Raw genomic sequence first — 15,889 nt, 5'->3', positions numbered from 1 at the left:
TTAAACTGTTCCTTTTTATCTAACATCAACTATAGTGTATTTCCTATGCTCTATTGCTTAAAATCCAAAACTGCATCAGGGAATAATCTACGGTTGTCATTCAGCAGTCAACTCTGGCATGTTTAAACTGGGCAAGACCGGCATAAACACTCAATATTCACTGACATTGTCTCTGAAAATATGTGCTGGGGGGGGGAATAACCCAGCTAAACCTAACATTTGTTATATCCGTAGACTAATGGATGCTAAATGGAGTTTTTCCTCAAGTCTTAAACCCAGTTAATATCTCAGGTGATGCAATGCCTTAAGCAGTTCCCCCCCCCCCCCCCTCTTTCCCTGCATCTAAAAGACCTGTTCTTCAGATGAATGACTGGCCTTAAATTTCTGTGTGTGAGAGAGGGAACACTATAACAGATTAGCATTCCATGCTTCCTTGTATTGGATCTGCATGATCTCTAGAGTACTTAGTGATGATGACTATATGGTGCATTTGTTCATTTTAATCCTCTGAGGGGCACCACATGTGACTCACTTCTAGATGTAACTGAAAAGTCCAGGCATATTTAAAGCTTTTGGCAGAGTTTCTCCCCCCCAAATTAAATGGAAATGTTTTTTCCTAGCAGAAAACCATCTTAGAAGTTAGTGTCACTCTTGTATTGACCCATTTTCTTTTTCCAGATGTTTCTTGAACCTTCAACAACACATGTTCACTGTCCATACAGGAAAACAGGTGCACATTTCCAGTGTCCTCTTTTGTCATTTAACAGAAGTTTCTTCTTAGTTGCATCTGTTCTGCACTCAGGTTCTATTTGTATTCCTGTTTTTGCGGGTAATTTTAATATACTTTTTGGTTTAAGGTTTAATTTGGGGTTATTTTCTACTTTGAATTCCCAGCATACCAGATTCTGTATGGAAATGCCATAATCTGCAGGCCAGTCTTTTAAAAGTGATAGGAGCTGCAGTGGTGTTCTGGGCGGAACAGAGCTGAAACTGACAAAGTGGGCACACCCAAACAAAAGGTGTCCAACTTTATAGTGCTCACAGGTAGACAAACTGGTTTGGGGGGGAGGGCTAGGTTTTTTTTTTTTTTTCCCTCCATGCAAGCAGAATACAACTTTATACACCTTAGAAACTGGCTGGGAGGGGCTGCATGTTCATGGGTATCCAAGTTAAAAGGAAGTCTTTCATTGCTGTTGTTGCCTTTTCCCGGTAAACCACAAAAGAGTTCCGATACATTTTATAATCCTTCAGATTTCAGCATATGCATTAGTGCAGGGAAGCCAGACTGGACTGAAGTCTGCAGCTGACATTGCAACTAGGTTCAGATGAAATGGGTTACAGGTCTGCGGGGAGAAAATGTGAAAATCAGCAGGACTCTCCCTGTGGAACAGAGTCGGAAATGGACAGAAATAGTACGGCTACATGACAAACTGCACACCACATGCTCCACTTTGCTTGCAGAGTCCTTGGTGTTGACCCTAGAAATTGACATTGCTATATTATTGCTATTGAATTTGTGATAGTTATATTACAATAGTTTACAGTACATGTACTTAAAACCATTTAACACAGCATGTACAAAAACAGTGCTGTAACAAAAACTTGTGAAAACATAAATCTATTTTGAAAATGTTTTTGGAAATTTTGCCTTCTATTTGTTTTGATCATATGGAGATGGTGCTATTTTGATGAAACACATGTGTGCGTAGAAACCCACATACACATATCAGAGGGTACAATATAATTAGTTACCCATAATTCTCTCACTCCAGATTAATGGACAACATGCCAGTACCCTATAGATCTTCCATCTCAATTACTTAATGTTAAACTTAAATGCTGAAATACCAGGTGTGGTGACAGTAACCATTGCTACTCTTTAACTACTACTAACTGGATAAAATTTTAACACAAAAAAGCATAAACTGCAGAACTGAGGCATAATAAAAACCCACCCTGTGTGTTTGGTGGGAAAATCAGTTTTGTTTTTTTTTTTTTTTTTTTTATAATAGATTAGGAAGTGCTTACACTATGAAAAGATTGTCCACTGAAATGTGCAGAAGGTTGTGTACATATGTTTACAAAATCACTAACACTTGTTTTGTTAGTAGCTTTGGTGGCAAAAATTCTATTAACTATACAATTCAGTTTGTTCACAACTTTTTTTTAAAATACTTTCTGCTTTACCCACATGGAATAAACCTCAAAGTTTGTTGCAGTAAAAAAATGTAAAAGTGTGGTATCATTTCTTGACTACACCTAGTTATAATATGTAATAACAGACTTTAAAAGTAGACATGAAAAGGTCTTGATGTTCTTTCAGTGACTGCTTATGCATGTTATTGATGTGTGGGATTATGTTTAATAATTTTTTAATAACAATTTGTTCATTAATGGCTACATGTTTATGCAACTACTCATGTGATGTACCCTGATTCATATGGTGGTTTGTGACAAATGGACTGTACTCAAAAATTACAGGTCTGAATCCAAATCTCTCCTTCTGTTAATGAAATGTACTTTTGAGATATATGTCACTTTGGAGAAAAGCATCTGCAAAATGAATAAATGTAAATGTACATGTATTGCGATCTGATACTCCAAAAACATCGTTTAACTGGCGCAGTGATCTTAGACAACGATGTCTTCGATGCTGCTTAAGAAGAGGAAACAGCAATACGAACAATAGCAATGTCTCTATAAAATATGGTACAAATTACATGACCTGACTGCTTCAATAATGAAAAGAAGGGAAGGAATTATCTTTAGTATTTTTGGAACAAATACTTGCCACAATATTATATCTTCAGTAGAGTGAATTCCTTTGGCTTCAGGTGATGATTCACAACAGTGGATGTGTGTGTTTTTCTGGACTCTTCCTTCCACAACAGCCCACTCCTTCCTTCCTGTAAACATCACACTTCAAATGCCAGTTAATTCTAGCACACAGATGAAACAATAAATGCACATACACTTTGGCGGCAGGCCAGCGCGGTGTTTCGACTCCAGAGCCTGGTAAAAATTGAACTCATCAACTCATCACTTTCAGATGAGTTTTCACAGTAAAAAAAAAAAAAAAATAGAATAAATCACAAATTGACAGCAATGCCAATGAACGGATTCCTGCAGTGCAATCTAAACAACAGCCTTAAAACAAAACCCTCAAATGTGTAAATACTGTATTATATGAAGCACTGCTACATGGTGCTTGCTCTGCACTGGTTTATCTCATTTTATTTGTACATCTCCTACAATCAACAGGATGTGATTCACAGGCATTAATAGTTTTAATGCTCCTTCAGATATACTTTATTATTATTATTAGGCTTTTCGGCTTGACGAAGCTACTGCGATGTCAACCAAAAGATGTTTAGGACTGGATTGAGATGCTTGAGGTTTTTACACACATACAGTAATACAGATGGCTGAGATGTGTGTCTTAAAGGGCTCCATCTACATAGGTCGTGCATTTAGTGGGGTAAAAAACACTACTCGATAAAAGAATGAACACAAGTGAGGCGACTAAATAATGAGAATCTCGAGTGGTTTTTGGAATTATACACGTAACAGAACAGCAGCAGGTTCAGCGCTGGCTCGTTCACTCGGAGCGCCGCTTCTTCCTCGAGCCGAGAGCGCGAGTCACTTCACATGCGCGTGAACGCGGCTCCGTGGGCGCGTCCTCCTTGCCACTCCCAAGGCGTAAGAATGCGAACTACACTTTCTTCGCTGAAGATTTCTAAATAATTTGCGGCAGGGGCAGTGATGAACGCCGGAAGCGTTTTAAAACTAATGCGACTCCTCTGCCAGGCCACGGAAATGAATAAAGAAACGTCGAAGCGCTCGCTAAATCAACGATCTGAATGAAAGGAGGGGCGTGGCTAAGAGGAAAGTGGAGGGAAACGCGCGCCTCGGGTCTCATTTTCAGTGATCGCAGCGGATGTCAATCAATGGTTGCCTTGGCAGCCTTTGACGTCAGAGCAGCCCCCCCCTCTTCCTCCAACCCTGTCCCTGCTCTACGGGCTGGTGATTGGAGGGAAACCCCGTGGATCAGAGCGAGCCAGATTGAGAGAGAATCAGCTGTGTCGCCTGAGCGAGAGCACCATTATCTCTCTCACACGCATACATAGGTGAGTTGTGGTTGGGTGTAACTAATTATGTAAGCGGTCGAAATTGTACGTTATTCATGTGGTGTTTTGCGCTGTGGGGTTGTATGAGGTGAACTGTAGCTAAGAACAAACAATGAATGTGCGGGGTTTGGACTTCCGAGCGCAATCGCTGGGGTCGTGCTGAGGCTGAGCTTTCGAATCCCGGCTCTGGGAGGAGAAAGTCCGTCCATTACAGTGAATCACCTCTGTCCCTGCCCTTCGCTTAGTTCATCTGCGTTTTGCTCTCTTTCTTCGCCTGGAATTCGTGCTTTCGGACCCACAGCACACGCAAACCTCCCCGTGTGGGCTGACTAGCTGTGTGTGTGTGCGCGTAACGAACGGTTTTCTTCGTGGTGAGAAGAATGAACCGTCTCCATGCCAGATTGGCGGCACAGCACCGCTGGAAGCCGCGGATCAGTACATTTTTACTCTGAATTTGGACGTGTTGCAGAACGTGATTTTTCTTTTTACTTTAAACGAGACATTTCTCTAGAAACTTGCGCTACTTTGCTGGGAATGATCATTATGATGTGGAAACGGGACGCTCAGTTAGCTGTATTATTATAGCTTAGCGACACCCGCCGTGCATGTCGGAGGGGATGGGCAGGGCCGCCTAGCGAGTGGAGCCTCCGGTGAGCTGGAGAGGCGCTCTGCGCGTTCGCGTAACTTACAGGCGAGCGGCGACAGTTTTTATCTGGGGTGCGATGCCAGAGGAGCCGCAGTACCCGCCGGCCGAGCTCACGGTCATGTCCTTATCGCCGGATCATGTTTTTGAAAACAGCCGGTTACGGGGATGCTAACTTACTAGCAAAGACTGCTCTGCAGCAGTCAGTTTGATTCCCTCCGCTGAACACGAACTGATTCTCGAGTAAATACAGCGGTTATTGCTGCCTCCGAGTCGCATTAAGTTCGCTCTAAGCGACCCATTTCCGGATGTGCCCCGCGCGACGTGACGACGCCTTCTCGGGTGCGTGCGGGCCACAGCCCCTACGAGCCGGTAGCGCGCGCGGAGCTCGGGTACGCGCGCGCGCGCTCTCGCTCAGGTAGCCTAGCGCGCCAGCAGGTAGCTGTGAGGGTTGGGTGTGGTGGCAACACCTCCGCATTTCTCGCGTCAGCCTGTGCGGTAGAGCCTGGCTGGGAAAGACGGGGTGGTAGCTAATGTTTCGCTGAAAGCGCGCACCAGTACTACTAGTTCTAGTTGTACGCTCGTATTACTACTATCTAGTATTGTGTTCTCACCACCAAGCCGTGGTCGGAAATCGCCATTCGTGTGGCGAAGGCCCATAGCATTGGGGTGAATCCTGTACGTTTCCGATTATAATATATAATGTGCATTAAAATCAGTGCACCGGGACTTAGTCACTTGCTGGTTATGTGTATGTATTTAAGATTTGAATATTGACTGGGTTCTAGACTAGTCTACGCCGGTCCCGCTGAACGCGCTGCGCGCTCCGGAGCCACGCCGTATGTGGTCGCGGTGGAAAATGAGGATCGATCGAGCTCACCGAAGGGCACCGGCGGGCGGGGGGACGGCCGGCCGCCGCTCTCGCACCCACGGCCACCTGGTGACGCCGGACGGAATGGCCGCGCGCTCGACTACGAGGCGGTGCCTCCACGTGCTGCGGTGAAAAGGCAAATTCAAATCATGTGCTTGGCTTTTGCATGATTCATGTGGGGTTAATCGTGTAGCACTGACTGTACTGTACACTAGTGACTAGTCTACAGTACACGCAGCAAGAGCTGAGCGCGGACTTGACTTGTTGTTCGCGTGTTTCAACCTGCGTTTCGTGTGCAATTCAGCGTTTTCCCGGCCGACTGCGGAAAGGCGCCTTTTCGTGCCTAGGCGGCCCGCTGCGGTGGGTAAGAGTCACGTGAGCGGTGCGAAGTGACGCAAGACGTCACAGCGAGCGGTTCGAGCGCTGAAACGCAGCGAGTCCCCGCTCCAATCCTTGCTTTTTCCCTTCCACCACTCTGCCTTTGCTCTTAGCCATCTTAATTATTGCTTTAAAAAGCTCAACAGCAGCCATTTGCTTAAAATATTAGGTTTCTTCAAACTTTCATGTAACGCTGCCGAATGGAAAATCACTTGCATTTATTGAGCAGATCATGCTTTGCTGCAGCAAAGTCAAGTGACTTAAAATTGATTGTAAGCAAAATGTACATTTCTCAGCATGCAGAGCTTTACGTGCAGGTGCCGGACACAGGTTTAGTATCAGTGCTTTTGCCTGATCCGCCTTTGGGAATTGATAGGAAATACAAAGGTGACTAATGGATGGCTGATGCAGGTTTATGGCGCAGGTAGCCGAGGAGAAAAGTGGGTGCAGAAGATCTTTGAGACCCTTTAATGCTGAAAGGGTTTCAGCAGTTCTGAGGCAGAGATGGCACTTATTCCGCCACGTCGGAAACAAAACTGAGAACCGGTGGACTTTTTCTCTCCTTACTAGAAATTGAATTTAATATCATCATATTAGTGGACTACTTCCATGCCAGATTCATAAACTTTTGATTATATCTCCTATTCAGACAGTGTGATTTTATTCACTCTACCATGTCACAGATCTGTTCTTACTCTAGCTAAACTGGCATCCAGACTGCTGATAGGTAGCAACTTCCAACTTTTTTTTTTTTCTTTTCCCCCTTTATGGTCAGACTTCCTTATGGCTGCATTATTGGATGTGATCTTGTTAGAATACAATGGTGTAACGCCACATAGTCTGTAGGTTTTGAAGCAGGAAGTTGAAACATTTACAAAATGAGTGTTTCTTCACTGATATGTAACTGAGCTAACATCAGGATGTAAATCATGTTAGTCTTTCAGTAAGACTCAACGTTTAAAAGCTGAACTGCCAAACTTACTTTGGTTTCAAAGATCGGTATAAGTAACTAATAATTCATTTTGCCTATCTAGGCTATATTCCGTTTATAAAGAATTAAACAGCTGAAGTGTTCAGTCAAAAATTGTTCAGATGAGGTTCTCCCTGTAAACACTTGAGAGGATGGCTTGGCTTATTTAACCACTTTGCTGTGGATCTCTTTACTTCCTCTTTTGTTTAGGCTGTTAAGTAAACTTGTAGAGTCTTGGCTTTCATTAGTCAAAATTTATTATATCTTGACTGTCTGCTCTGTCCCATGGATTCCAGTGCAGTAAAAGGACCTGAGGGAGTTTGTATATGAGTTCTGTGCCACGTGTTGCCCCTCAGTATCTTCAACTGCTGTTGCCACCTGTGTTACAAAGCACTTGAAGGGTCTTGGTGTATTTGCATGTTGCATCTAGTTACACTTCCTTCACCTGTATGTGTGGCATAAGTACAATAAACCTTCACCTGGCCACTATTGCTGGCTGATTTTGTTTGGAGTTCAGATCCCATGCTGGTGCTGTACTATTAGGCTATTTAACCTGCTCCGATGTCTCATTTTTAAAAAATTGAGACAATTATTGTGAATGCCAAATGTATTCCAGTGTTGTAACTTGCCTGCTTTAAGTGAATAACCTGAAACACTCATACATACTGTGCACATACATGGACCGTTAAACAAATATGCAATTTGGAATATTAATGAATAAATACTTGTCTCTTTACAATGTTTTCTTGCAGGGCTGCATGAAGTATTTGCGAAGTAGTTTTTGTGTTTTTTGCACCATTTTTATTTTGCTCCTGTAGATGTTTTTTGTGTTATCTACAATGATGAAAGGCTGCAAACATTTTCTCACCAAGCCTGCTTTCTTCCCCTTCAGCCCCAGCGCTAAACAGCCATGGAAAAGACGGAACTGGTGCAAAAGGCCAAGCTAGCCGAACAGGCGGAGCGCTACGATGACATGGCGGCAGCAATGAAGGCGGTGACAGAGAAGGGTGGAGAGCTGACCAATGAGGAGCGTAACCTGCTCTCGGTGGCCTACAAGAACGTGGTGGGTGCCCGGCGATCCTCCTGGCGCGTGGTCTCCAGCATTGAGCAGAAGACTGATGGCACTGACAAGAAGCAGCAGATGTCTAAAGACTACAGGGAGAAGATTGAGAAGGAGCTCAAGGACATCTGCAATGATGTACTGGTAAGGCTGGGTGCCCTATAGAATTGTATACTCGTTGGCTTCAAGCAGGTTGGAAATAAATGCTTCCTCTTTTTAAAATGATCGCTACTAAGATCACAAGACAGGCCTGGAGAGCCCAGTCTGGGGGATTTTTGTTCCAGCTGAAGAGTGAACCACCTGATTCAAGTCGTCTCCATTAAATCTATTTAATAAACATTCTGAGCCTTTAGTGGTATAAGGAGTGCTGGGAAACCTGCTGACGTGACCTCCAAGCCCACAGCCGAATAGCGTCTCGTAATAGCTACAGAAAGTTTTCCTGGACCTGAAGTTTGGGTCTTTCACATCTATTTTGAAGTCTGAAAAGTTTTTAAAATGTGACTTTGAGTAGCAATAAAATTACAACCTTATCACACTGCTCTCATAATAATCACTGTGTTGAATATTTTATTTATGCTAGCTGATAACAGTGGTTGGAGCCGTTGCCTTCGGATGCGAAGGTTGTCGATTCAAATCACACCTCCAGCTGTAGTAGCCTTGAGCAAGGTACTTATCCTAAAATTACCCAACTGTACAAATGGGTAAATAATTGTATAGTAGCTTCACATTGTAAGTTGCTTTGGAGAAAAACATCAGCTAAAAGAAAGTGAATGTCAAAAAAAATACAGTATATTTGCAATAGATGGGACTTGGCCTTTAACTGAATAAAGGTGTGGCCTCAGCCATAGTGTGTAGCAACAGGAAGATGTACAGTTTTTGTCATTGGAAACCTCCTAATTTTATCCAGTGAAAGATGCTGAGTAGGCTGTGTGGTGTAGGGAGGTGCATTGCTGGGTTCCTTCCACTCCAGATCTAAGAGCTGGGGTGGTTCCACACACTAGGCTTCAATGGGCATGTGACTCGCTCACCTTCCAGCCTTCATCAACCCCAGCTTTTGTTCCCAATGATGTCTATGCAGAGTGCATTCCGTCCCGTAAACAAGATATAGTTTCAAACGACACACGTGTTACGTCATGGTGTTATGCAAGTAGAGTTCATATAAACATGAGTAATTTGTGCTGCATCTTAGCAATGATTCAGAAAAAAAGGAAAACATTGTTCAACTACAATTTAGGCTTGGTGTCTTAAGAAAGCATTAAAAATATACATTGTTTTTACGGTCACAGTCCTGCATGTCACTTTCACTTTAGCTATGTGGGCTGCGAAGGGAAAAGTGCTCTTTAGTAATGCTGATCCCATTTTTGGTATCTCTCCATGAAAAATCCATGTTAGATTTGGACTTGCTGTAAGTGTAGAATGTGTCAGGTGAGCTCCTCCCCCATTACAATTTATAACTTCAATGGAGCAAGGTAGAGAAGTGAGGAGTAAAACATCCGCTTCTGGGCAGAAGTGGAACAGCTACTGGTGCCAGTTATTTTACTGTAGGAATAGAAGTGTTCTCTCCTTGAAGCCCCTACAGTCTGTCACCTCTATAGTGCCGCTACGCAAGAGAAATTTCAGCAAACCAGAGGATAAAGGCCAGCTCCTCGAGTAACTTGAAGGCAATGTGCAACTGATGGCACCTGCAACGCAAATTAACAAGTCAGCAGATTGAAGCTTATGTCTGACTTGCGATGGAATATCCACAAACTTGTCCGCACATTCATGTTATCTAACCCACATCTCTCCCGGGCCCCTAGAGAATGCTCATGCAGCCCAAGCATGAACAAATATAGAAATGGTTCTTGGTTATGTAATTTGTACATTCAGCTTGGGGAATGTGCAGCCTTTCGCGCTATAGGATTGTTTGAGAACACCTTTGTTACAGCCCGGTTTTAATATGAATGTGGCTAAGAATTTATTGGCCTAATACTAAAGTAACAAGCAGAAACCAGGGCTCCCTGATTGAGTGCAGTTGCTGGCTACTTTGCTTATGCATGGAATGCTGATCTGAAACCCGTGTGTTCCTGATGTGGACCATGTTTTTTCCCCAATTATTTGAAGGGCAAAAGAAGACAATCTACTATAGTTGTGCACTTGGGAATTGATGAATTGCTTCTTAACAGCCCCTTTGTGCCACCTAGGATGGCTTCTCAGCCGAGGGCCTCTCCACAGGACTACAGAAGAAGAGTTCTTTCCCTGCTGCTCAAAGGCTGCAGCTCAGGTTCCCCAGCTGGAACCTCCTGTAACCTGTTTAAGGTTCCTCTGACTCTACTGAAACGTATAACAGCCGTTGTACATAATACACCTGGCCTTCAACTAACTCTCTGGAATCTTTGTGGCTGGATCTGTGTAAATCCAGACACTTGTACCACTACATCAAATGCTTAATGATAGACTTATTGTTTTTGGGGGTGAAGTTCTGTAAAAGTTTGCTTTGTTATTTAAATGTCAACTTTAAGCCACATTATAGTTGAAACCCAAATGTATTTTCTCTACAAACGCCATTCAGTGCCAAGTGGTCCTTTGATCCCCTGAAGATGCGTAGTGGTGATCATCTACTTTGGAACAGCAGACACAGGCTGTAAATACTGGAAGCGCGTTAATCTGGTGCCACACTCCCACCATAAAGACTGGGTTTAGAAGCGTAGGTCGTTTTGACTCCTTAAAAGAAATGTTTTGGAAATGGACTAGTGAAGAAAATGTGATTAGGAAAATTTTTGAATCTTGAAAAATTGACTTTCATGACATGACGGCAGTGTTGGAAAAATCTCACAAAAAGGTGACTTAATTTTTGTGTGCTTGTTCTTGTTTATGCAAGAAGCATATGGATCTTGACTTCATTGCAGAATGAGAATCTTTGTTCATGTTTTTCTTTCATCTACTTTTTTTGTAGATTCTCCTGGACGAGTATCTTATTCCGAAGGCAGAGCTTGCTGAAAGCAAAGTTTTCTTCTTGAAAATGAAAGGCGACTACTACCGCTACCTAGCCGAGGTGGCGGTGGGAGACGATAAAACTTGTAAGTGTAATAAACAACTTGGTGTTGAGGCTTCAGGGGTTATGTCTTTGATTTTTGTGTCTCTTTGTAGCAATTAACTTATAGATGAAGATTCATAACTGTTTATTAGAATGAATGTTAATAGGAATGAATTGAGTTCAGAATGTTTTGGAGAGCAACATACTAGTATAAGATAGATGAGGGCTAAAATATTCCAAGTGCCCAATGAAGACAAATGAAGTAGGTTAGCTGAAATGCGTCCAGCGTAGAACAGGTGATCCAAAGGAAGTAGACGAGAAGAACGGTCCAAGGAACAGGAACATACTTGCTGTCTTGCTGGAGATTCTTCCTGTAAGCTAGGGGATGTTGCCAGTCAAGGTGGGTTTCCCATGGGAGTCTTAAGGGAGTGTCTGCCTTCCTTGTGACCTTTTCCACAGCGGCACATTCCTCAGGGTCTCAGCCAATAAGATGTGCCCCCAAGAAAGCTCTCAAAAGGTGTTTGACACACCCTGTGACCGTCACTAATGACCAGCTTCAATCAGTTTAGTGGAGGAGTGCTTACTTATATGAAAGCCTGCTGGGGGAGCGGGGGGGGTGTAAATGTTTTCTGGTTTCTCCCTTAAACAGTTTTCAGGCAGGGTGTTGAGCATGTTTAAAGTACCCAGCCAAGAAAAGTTTTTTGCATTTAGCAAGTAGATAACGTCTATTTTTTTTGGTGTGCTTGTAAATGACCTTCCCACCAATTAACTTCATATATTTTTACAGATGAGCTTATATGATTAATCTTTGGACATTTGGATAATTCCATTTGCCTGAGACATATTCCCCATAGGAATATCCCTTGTGCCAATTCAGGTTACGTAACCAGCCTTTTCCACTTCAACTCTTGTGTTCTGAGTATCAGTGGTCAAAAGTGCTCAAGTATTGACACAACCCCTGTGTCTTAGTTCATCCTATGTTGTAATTCACCAGAGATCTATGAACACTTGAGTATGTTAGGAAAAAAGGGGGGGTGAGAGAATCCACTTTGTGTTAGTGCTAACTGAAGAGACTGGCTTTTAAACACCTACCAAGGACAAATTGGAAGCTTGTGAATGTTTCTTTTTAAACTAAAACTTCAAAACACTTATGTGTTAACACTATAAGAAGTGTAATTCTGCCTCTGTTTCCTGCCTGTTGGCATTTCAGATGTCAGGATGGATTATGACAGTGGTAAAAGCAAAAGACTTAGTCTTGGGTTGTAGTGAAACGGCTTATGTAATATCAGCGTGGAAGCCAAATAGCCGGGCTGCAATATGTTCATGGTGTCAATGCCTTCCATCCCCCTCACAACATCTCAGAAGGGCTCCATTCTGTGAAATGGCATTTAAAACCCCTTTTTAGTGAGTGCTTGTTACACGGTAATGCAAGGTGAAATAGCTGCTTGGAATATTTGGATTCTAGCTTAGCTTTTCAAAATCTTAAGGTTTGGTTGTAAAGTCTGCTCTAAATTTGAGTGAACTACTTTTGAAAGCCTGAAGTAGTGTTGCCTGCTTGCTTAAGAGACAAAGTTGAAGTTCTTTGCAAATGGGGCAGTTTTGAAATTGCAGACCCTTTCCTCTAGTTCCGCAATGATCATCTAATGCCTTTCTACCCTGGAGTCGGACAAGTTCTGAAGACTTCACTTACCATCTTACTTCCTCTATACTTGGGATGTACAGTAGCTGTGATTTGGCAAAAGTAAGCCTGCTAGCTATGATTTATTTTGAAGTCTATATTTCATTGACTTGCTTTTATGGAAAGTCAACTTGGCACATCATCTTAGCACAGACCGAAGAGGAGGGGTTGAACCAAAATGTGAAGGAAAAGGATGATCTCTGGTGTCTTTAGAAAGATGGGAAACGCTATCAGGTCTGGTTTCTTGTTTTCCCATCACGTTAAATACCCTAAGCCCTTCAGTGTTGGCCATCAGACATTTGGTAATAAACAAGGCATTTGAATTCTACATCTACCTTTCTGTGCAAAGCTGGTGCCGCTGACCTACTAGTTCCATGTGCCGTTACTACAGCAACATGAAATAAGGCCACGGGGGTGGACCCTGTCCCAGTTACTGTTGGTGGCACAGCTTTCAGGATTGAAGATGCTCATTTAAATGAGGGTGAAATTGTCTCTTGAATTCAGAAGTTTTGGTACCTCAAATTAGGTATTTTAGAAACATTTTGTGGGTTCCCCAAATCTGCCTTCCCCCCCCCCCCTCCACTCTAAAATATTATGTAATGAAGTTAGAATATTGGAAACTGTTGGATCATTGAAGTTTGCTTACTCTGCATGCATTTTGGGGGAACTTCATTTTCAAATCTGAAATTTGACTGATAGACCCCTTTTCTTCATAGTGAGTATTTTTGTGGGCCTACACGTTTTAGAACCAGTCCACTTGGACCTGATAGTACAGGTACTTCTAACAAGAAGTCCAGATGGTGGTCCTACTTGTTTTCCATCTGATATGGTATCATTTAAGTCTTGTTTTCTGTCTCCAGCCATCATCAGCAGTTCGCAAGATGCTTACCAGGCTGCTTTTGACATCAGCAAGAAAGAAATGCAGCCAACACACCCCATTCGTTTGGGCCTGGCCCTCAACTTCTCAGTCTTCTTCTACGAGATCCTCGGCTCACCAGAAAAGGCTTGTGCCCTGGCCAAAACGGTACAGATAAGGGAGCTGACACTCTACACTAATGTAGATGCACTGTGCCCTAGCTGGAGGTAAAACATCTTGAGCCATTGGGCCTTAAACAAGGAATAGAGCTGTTTAGGGGTCAGGCAGTGGTTCAAGCTGCCGCCTTTGGACCCAAAGGTTACAGGTTCGAATCCTGTCTCCAGCTGTAGTACCCTTGAGCAAGGTACTTTATCTTAAGTTAATTAAAATTAATCAGCTGTATAAATCGGTAAATAATTGTAAGTTGCTTTGGAGAAAAGTGTCAGATAAATGAATCACTGAGTAAGTACACGTTTTGTCTTCCAGGCCTTCGATGAGGCCATTGCTGAGCTTGACACTCTGAACGAGGACTCGTACAAAGACAGTACGTTGATCATGCAGCTGCTGAGAGACAATTTGACGGTGAGTGTTCAAACAGTCACTCGGTTTGGGGGCGAAATGAAATAGGTTTGATACTTGGTGCTGACTCAGTACTTTGAGGGGCATCTCATTCACATGCTGCAGTGTGGGGACTGGTGTTGAGTTGTTGGCTCTCAGTTGAAGGTGCCCCCTTGTGTGCCGTTTCTCCCCTCACAGCTGTGGACCTCGGACACCCAGGACACCTGCGAGGACGCCGATGGGGGCGGAGAGAACTGAATTCTCCCCCTCCACTCTGGTCTGCTTGTCAGTCATCCCAGCTCATCTACACTGAGACCACCTCAACATCCTGCTTCTTTCTTTAACTTCTCACCAGCCTCTTTCACTACTTTCTTGTGTGTGTGGAGGGGGGGTGTCTGGGTATGAAAGGGTTAGGCTGTGTTAATTTCATCTTGTATTTTGTGTGCAAAAGGGACAGTAGGGCCTTGAAGAAATGGAGTTTTTGGGTTGGGGGGGACAAAGCAGTTGATTATGAAATGTTTATATATACATGAGGCATTTGACAAATCGGTGTTTCATCGCAAGGCCAACATGACAACGTTGTGAATCAAAGGCTGATTGTGGGGGGGGCTGATACAGTAGTCTAATTTGGAAATCGGCAGGAGGCGTGAGGAATACACCAAAATTGTCTCGTGTTTTATGCAGTTAGGTTGTGGAGAAAAGGAAACATTCCGTTTACTGTCGTCTGCTCAAGTCCGTTTCTCTTCTTGGGTGACCCTCAAGTAATTTTTTTCCTCCGCTTTCACACAGTTACGAGGTATAGAAAACCTAAGAACAAAAGCAAGCACTTGATACGGCTCTATACTGTAACCTTTGTCATAATTGAGCAGAGCAGTAAGACTTTCCCATGTGCTTATCTAGTTAATATTTCTTAAGGGTTTTTATTTTTCTCTGTTTCTTTTTGATACTTGCTTAAATGCATGTGGCTAAGAGTAGTTAACGGGGAGGGAATGGATCTTGCTGTCGGGCTGGTTAGCTTTCATGTCTCTGGAAATTTCATACCGAACACCCAAGTATAATTGTTATTTGGAGGGAAAATATAATTTCATGTAAGTGGAATAAAAATACTTTAAAAAAAATTTGAATCCTAGACAGTTTTATTCAACATGTATACTTTGAGTATTTAACTTGGTCGGGGGGGGGCAGTTGTCAAGTATTTAAATCTCTGGGCTATGTCATGTATAGAACAGCTTTGTTATAGTTTTAAACATTTTTGTGATGGAAATAGAAATTTCCCTGAATCTGGAGGCTAATATGTGGCTGGTCCTACTGAACCCTGTACTGTATCTGCTACAAAAGATTTAGCCCTGTGTATGAGCACCAATAGTTTTGGCCTTCAGCAAAACTGACAGTTTTCAAAGTAGTGGTTTTACCATGGCAACCTACGTCACTACTGCCACGATTAAGCCCCTTGTGCCCCTTTTGTAGCATAACTGTTGCATGAGCTTGCTGCTGTTCCAGTGCTGTGACTGGTGGTGCCACGTCAATCCTGGACAAACCCACGTGGCTCTGTGTTCAGTGCTAACAGCACAGTGTGTACACATTAACACCAGGCGGAAGACTGCGACAACTTTCCAAAAAACAAAAAAATGTTCTAGGTGTGCCCCCAGAGATGAACCCTGCTCCTGTTTGTGCGCTATTTATACTGCGCATCGCATGCAAACGAAGGCGCAGGGCATGAATTATGTAACTT

The 15,889-nt window shown here is 43.1% G+C and overlaps 1 protein-coding gene across 1 annotated transcript; it reads left to right on the top strand.

The window, feature by feature from the left end:
- The first annotated feature begins 4,029 nt into the window (after positions 1-4,029).
- On the top strand, positions 4,030-15,275 carry ywhaz (tyrosine 3-monooxygenase/tryptophan 5-monooxygenase activation protein, zeta polypeptide). Its single transcript, XM_018727209.1, has 6 exons — positions 4,030-4,127; positions 7,882-8,193; positions 10,985-11,108; positions 13,604-13,767; positions 14,086-14,181; positions 14,356-15,275. The coding sequence occupies exons 2-6, from the start codon at positions 7,900-7,902 to the stop codon at positions 14,413-14,415; spliced, it is 738 nt and encodes a 245-aa protein (XP_018582725.1). The 5' UTR covers positions 4,030-4,127; positions 7,882-7,899; the 3' UTR covers positions 14,416-15,275.
- The last annotated feature ends 614 nt before the right edge of the window (positions 15,276-15,889 follow it).

Source organism: Scleropages formosus, chromosome 23 (assembly GCF_900964775.1).
Source record: "Scleropages formosus chromosome 23, fSclFor1.1, whole genome shotgun sequence".
NCBI lineage: Eukaryota > Metazoa > Chordata > Actinopteri > Osteoglossiformes > Osteoglossidae > Scleropages > Scleropages formosus.
This window is presented reverse-complemented; position numbering and strand designations above follow the sequence as displayed.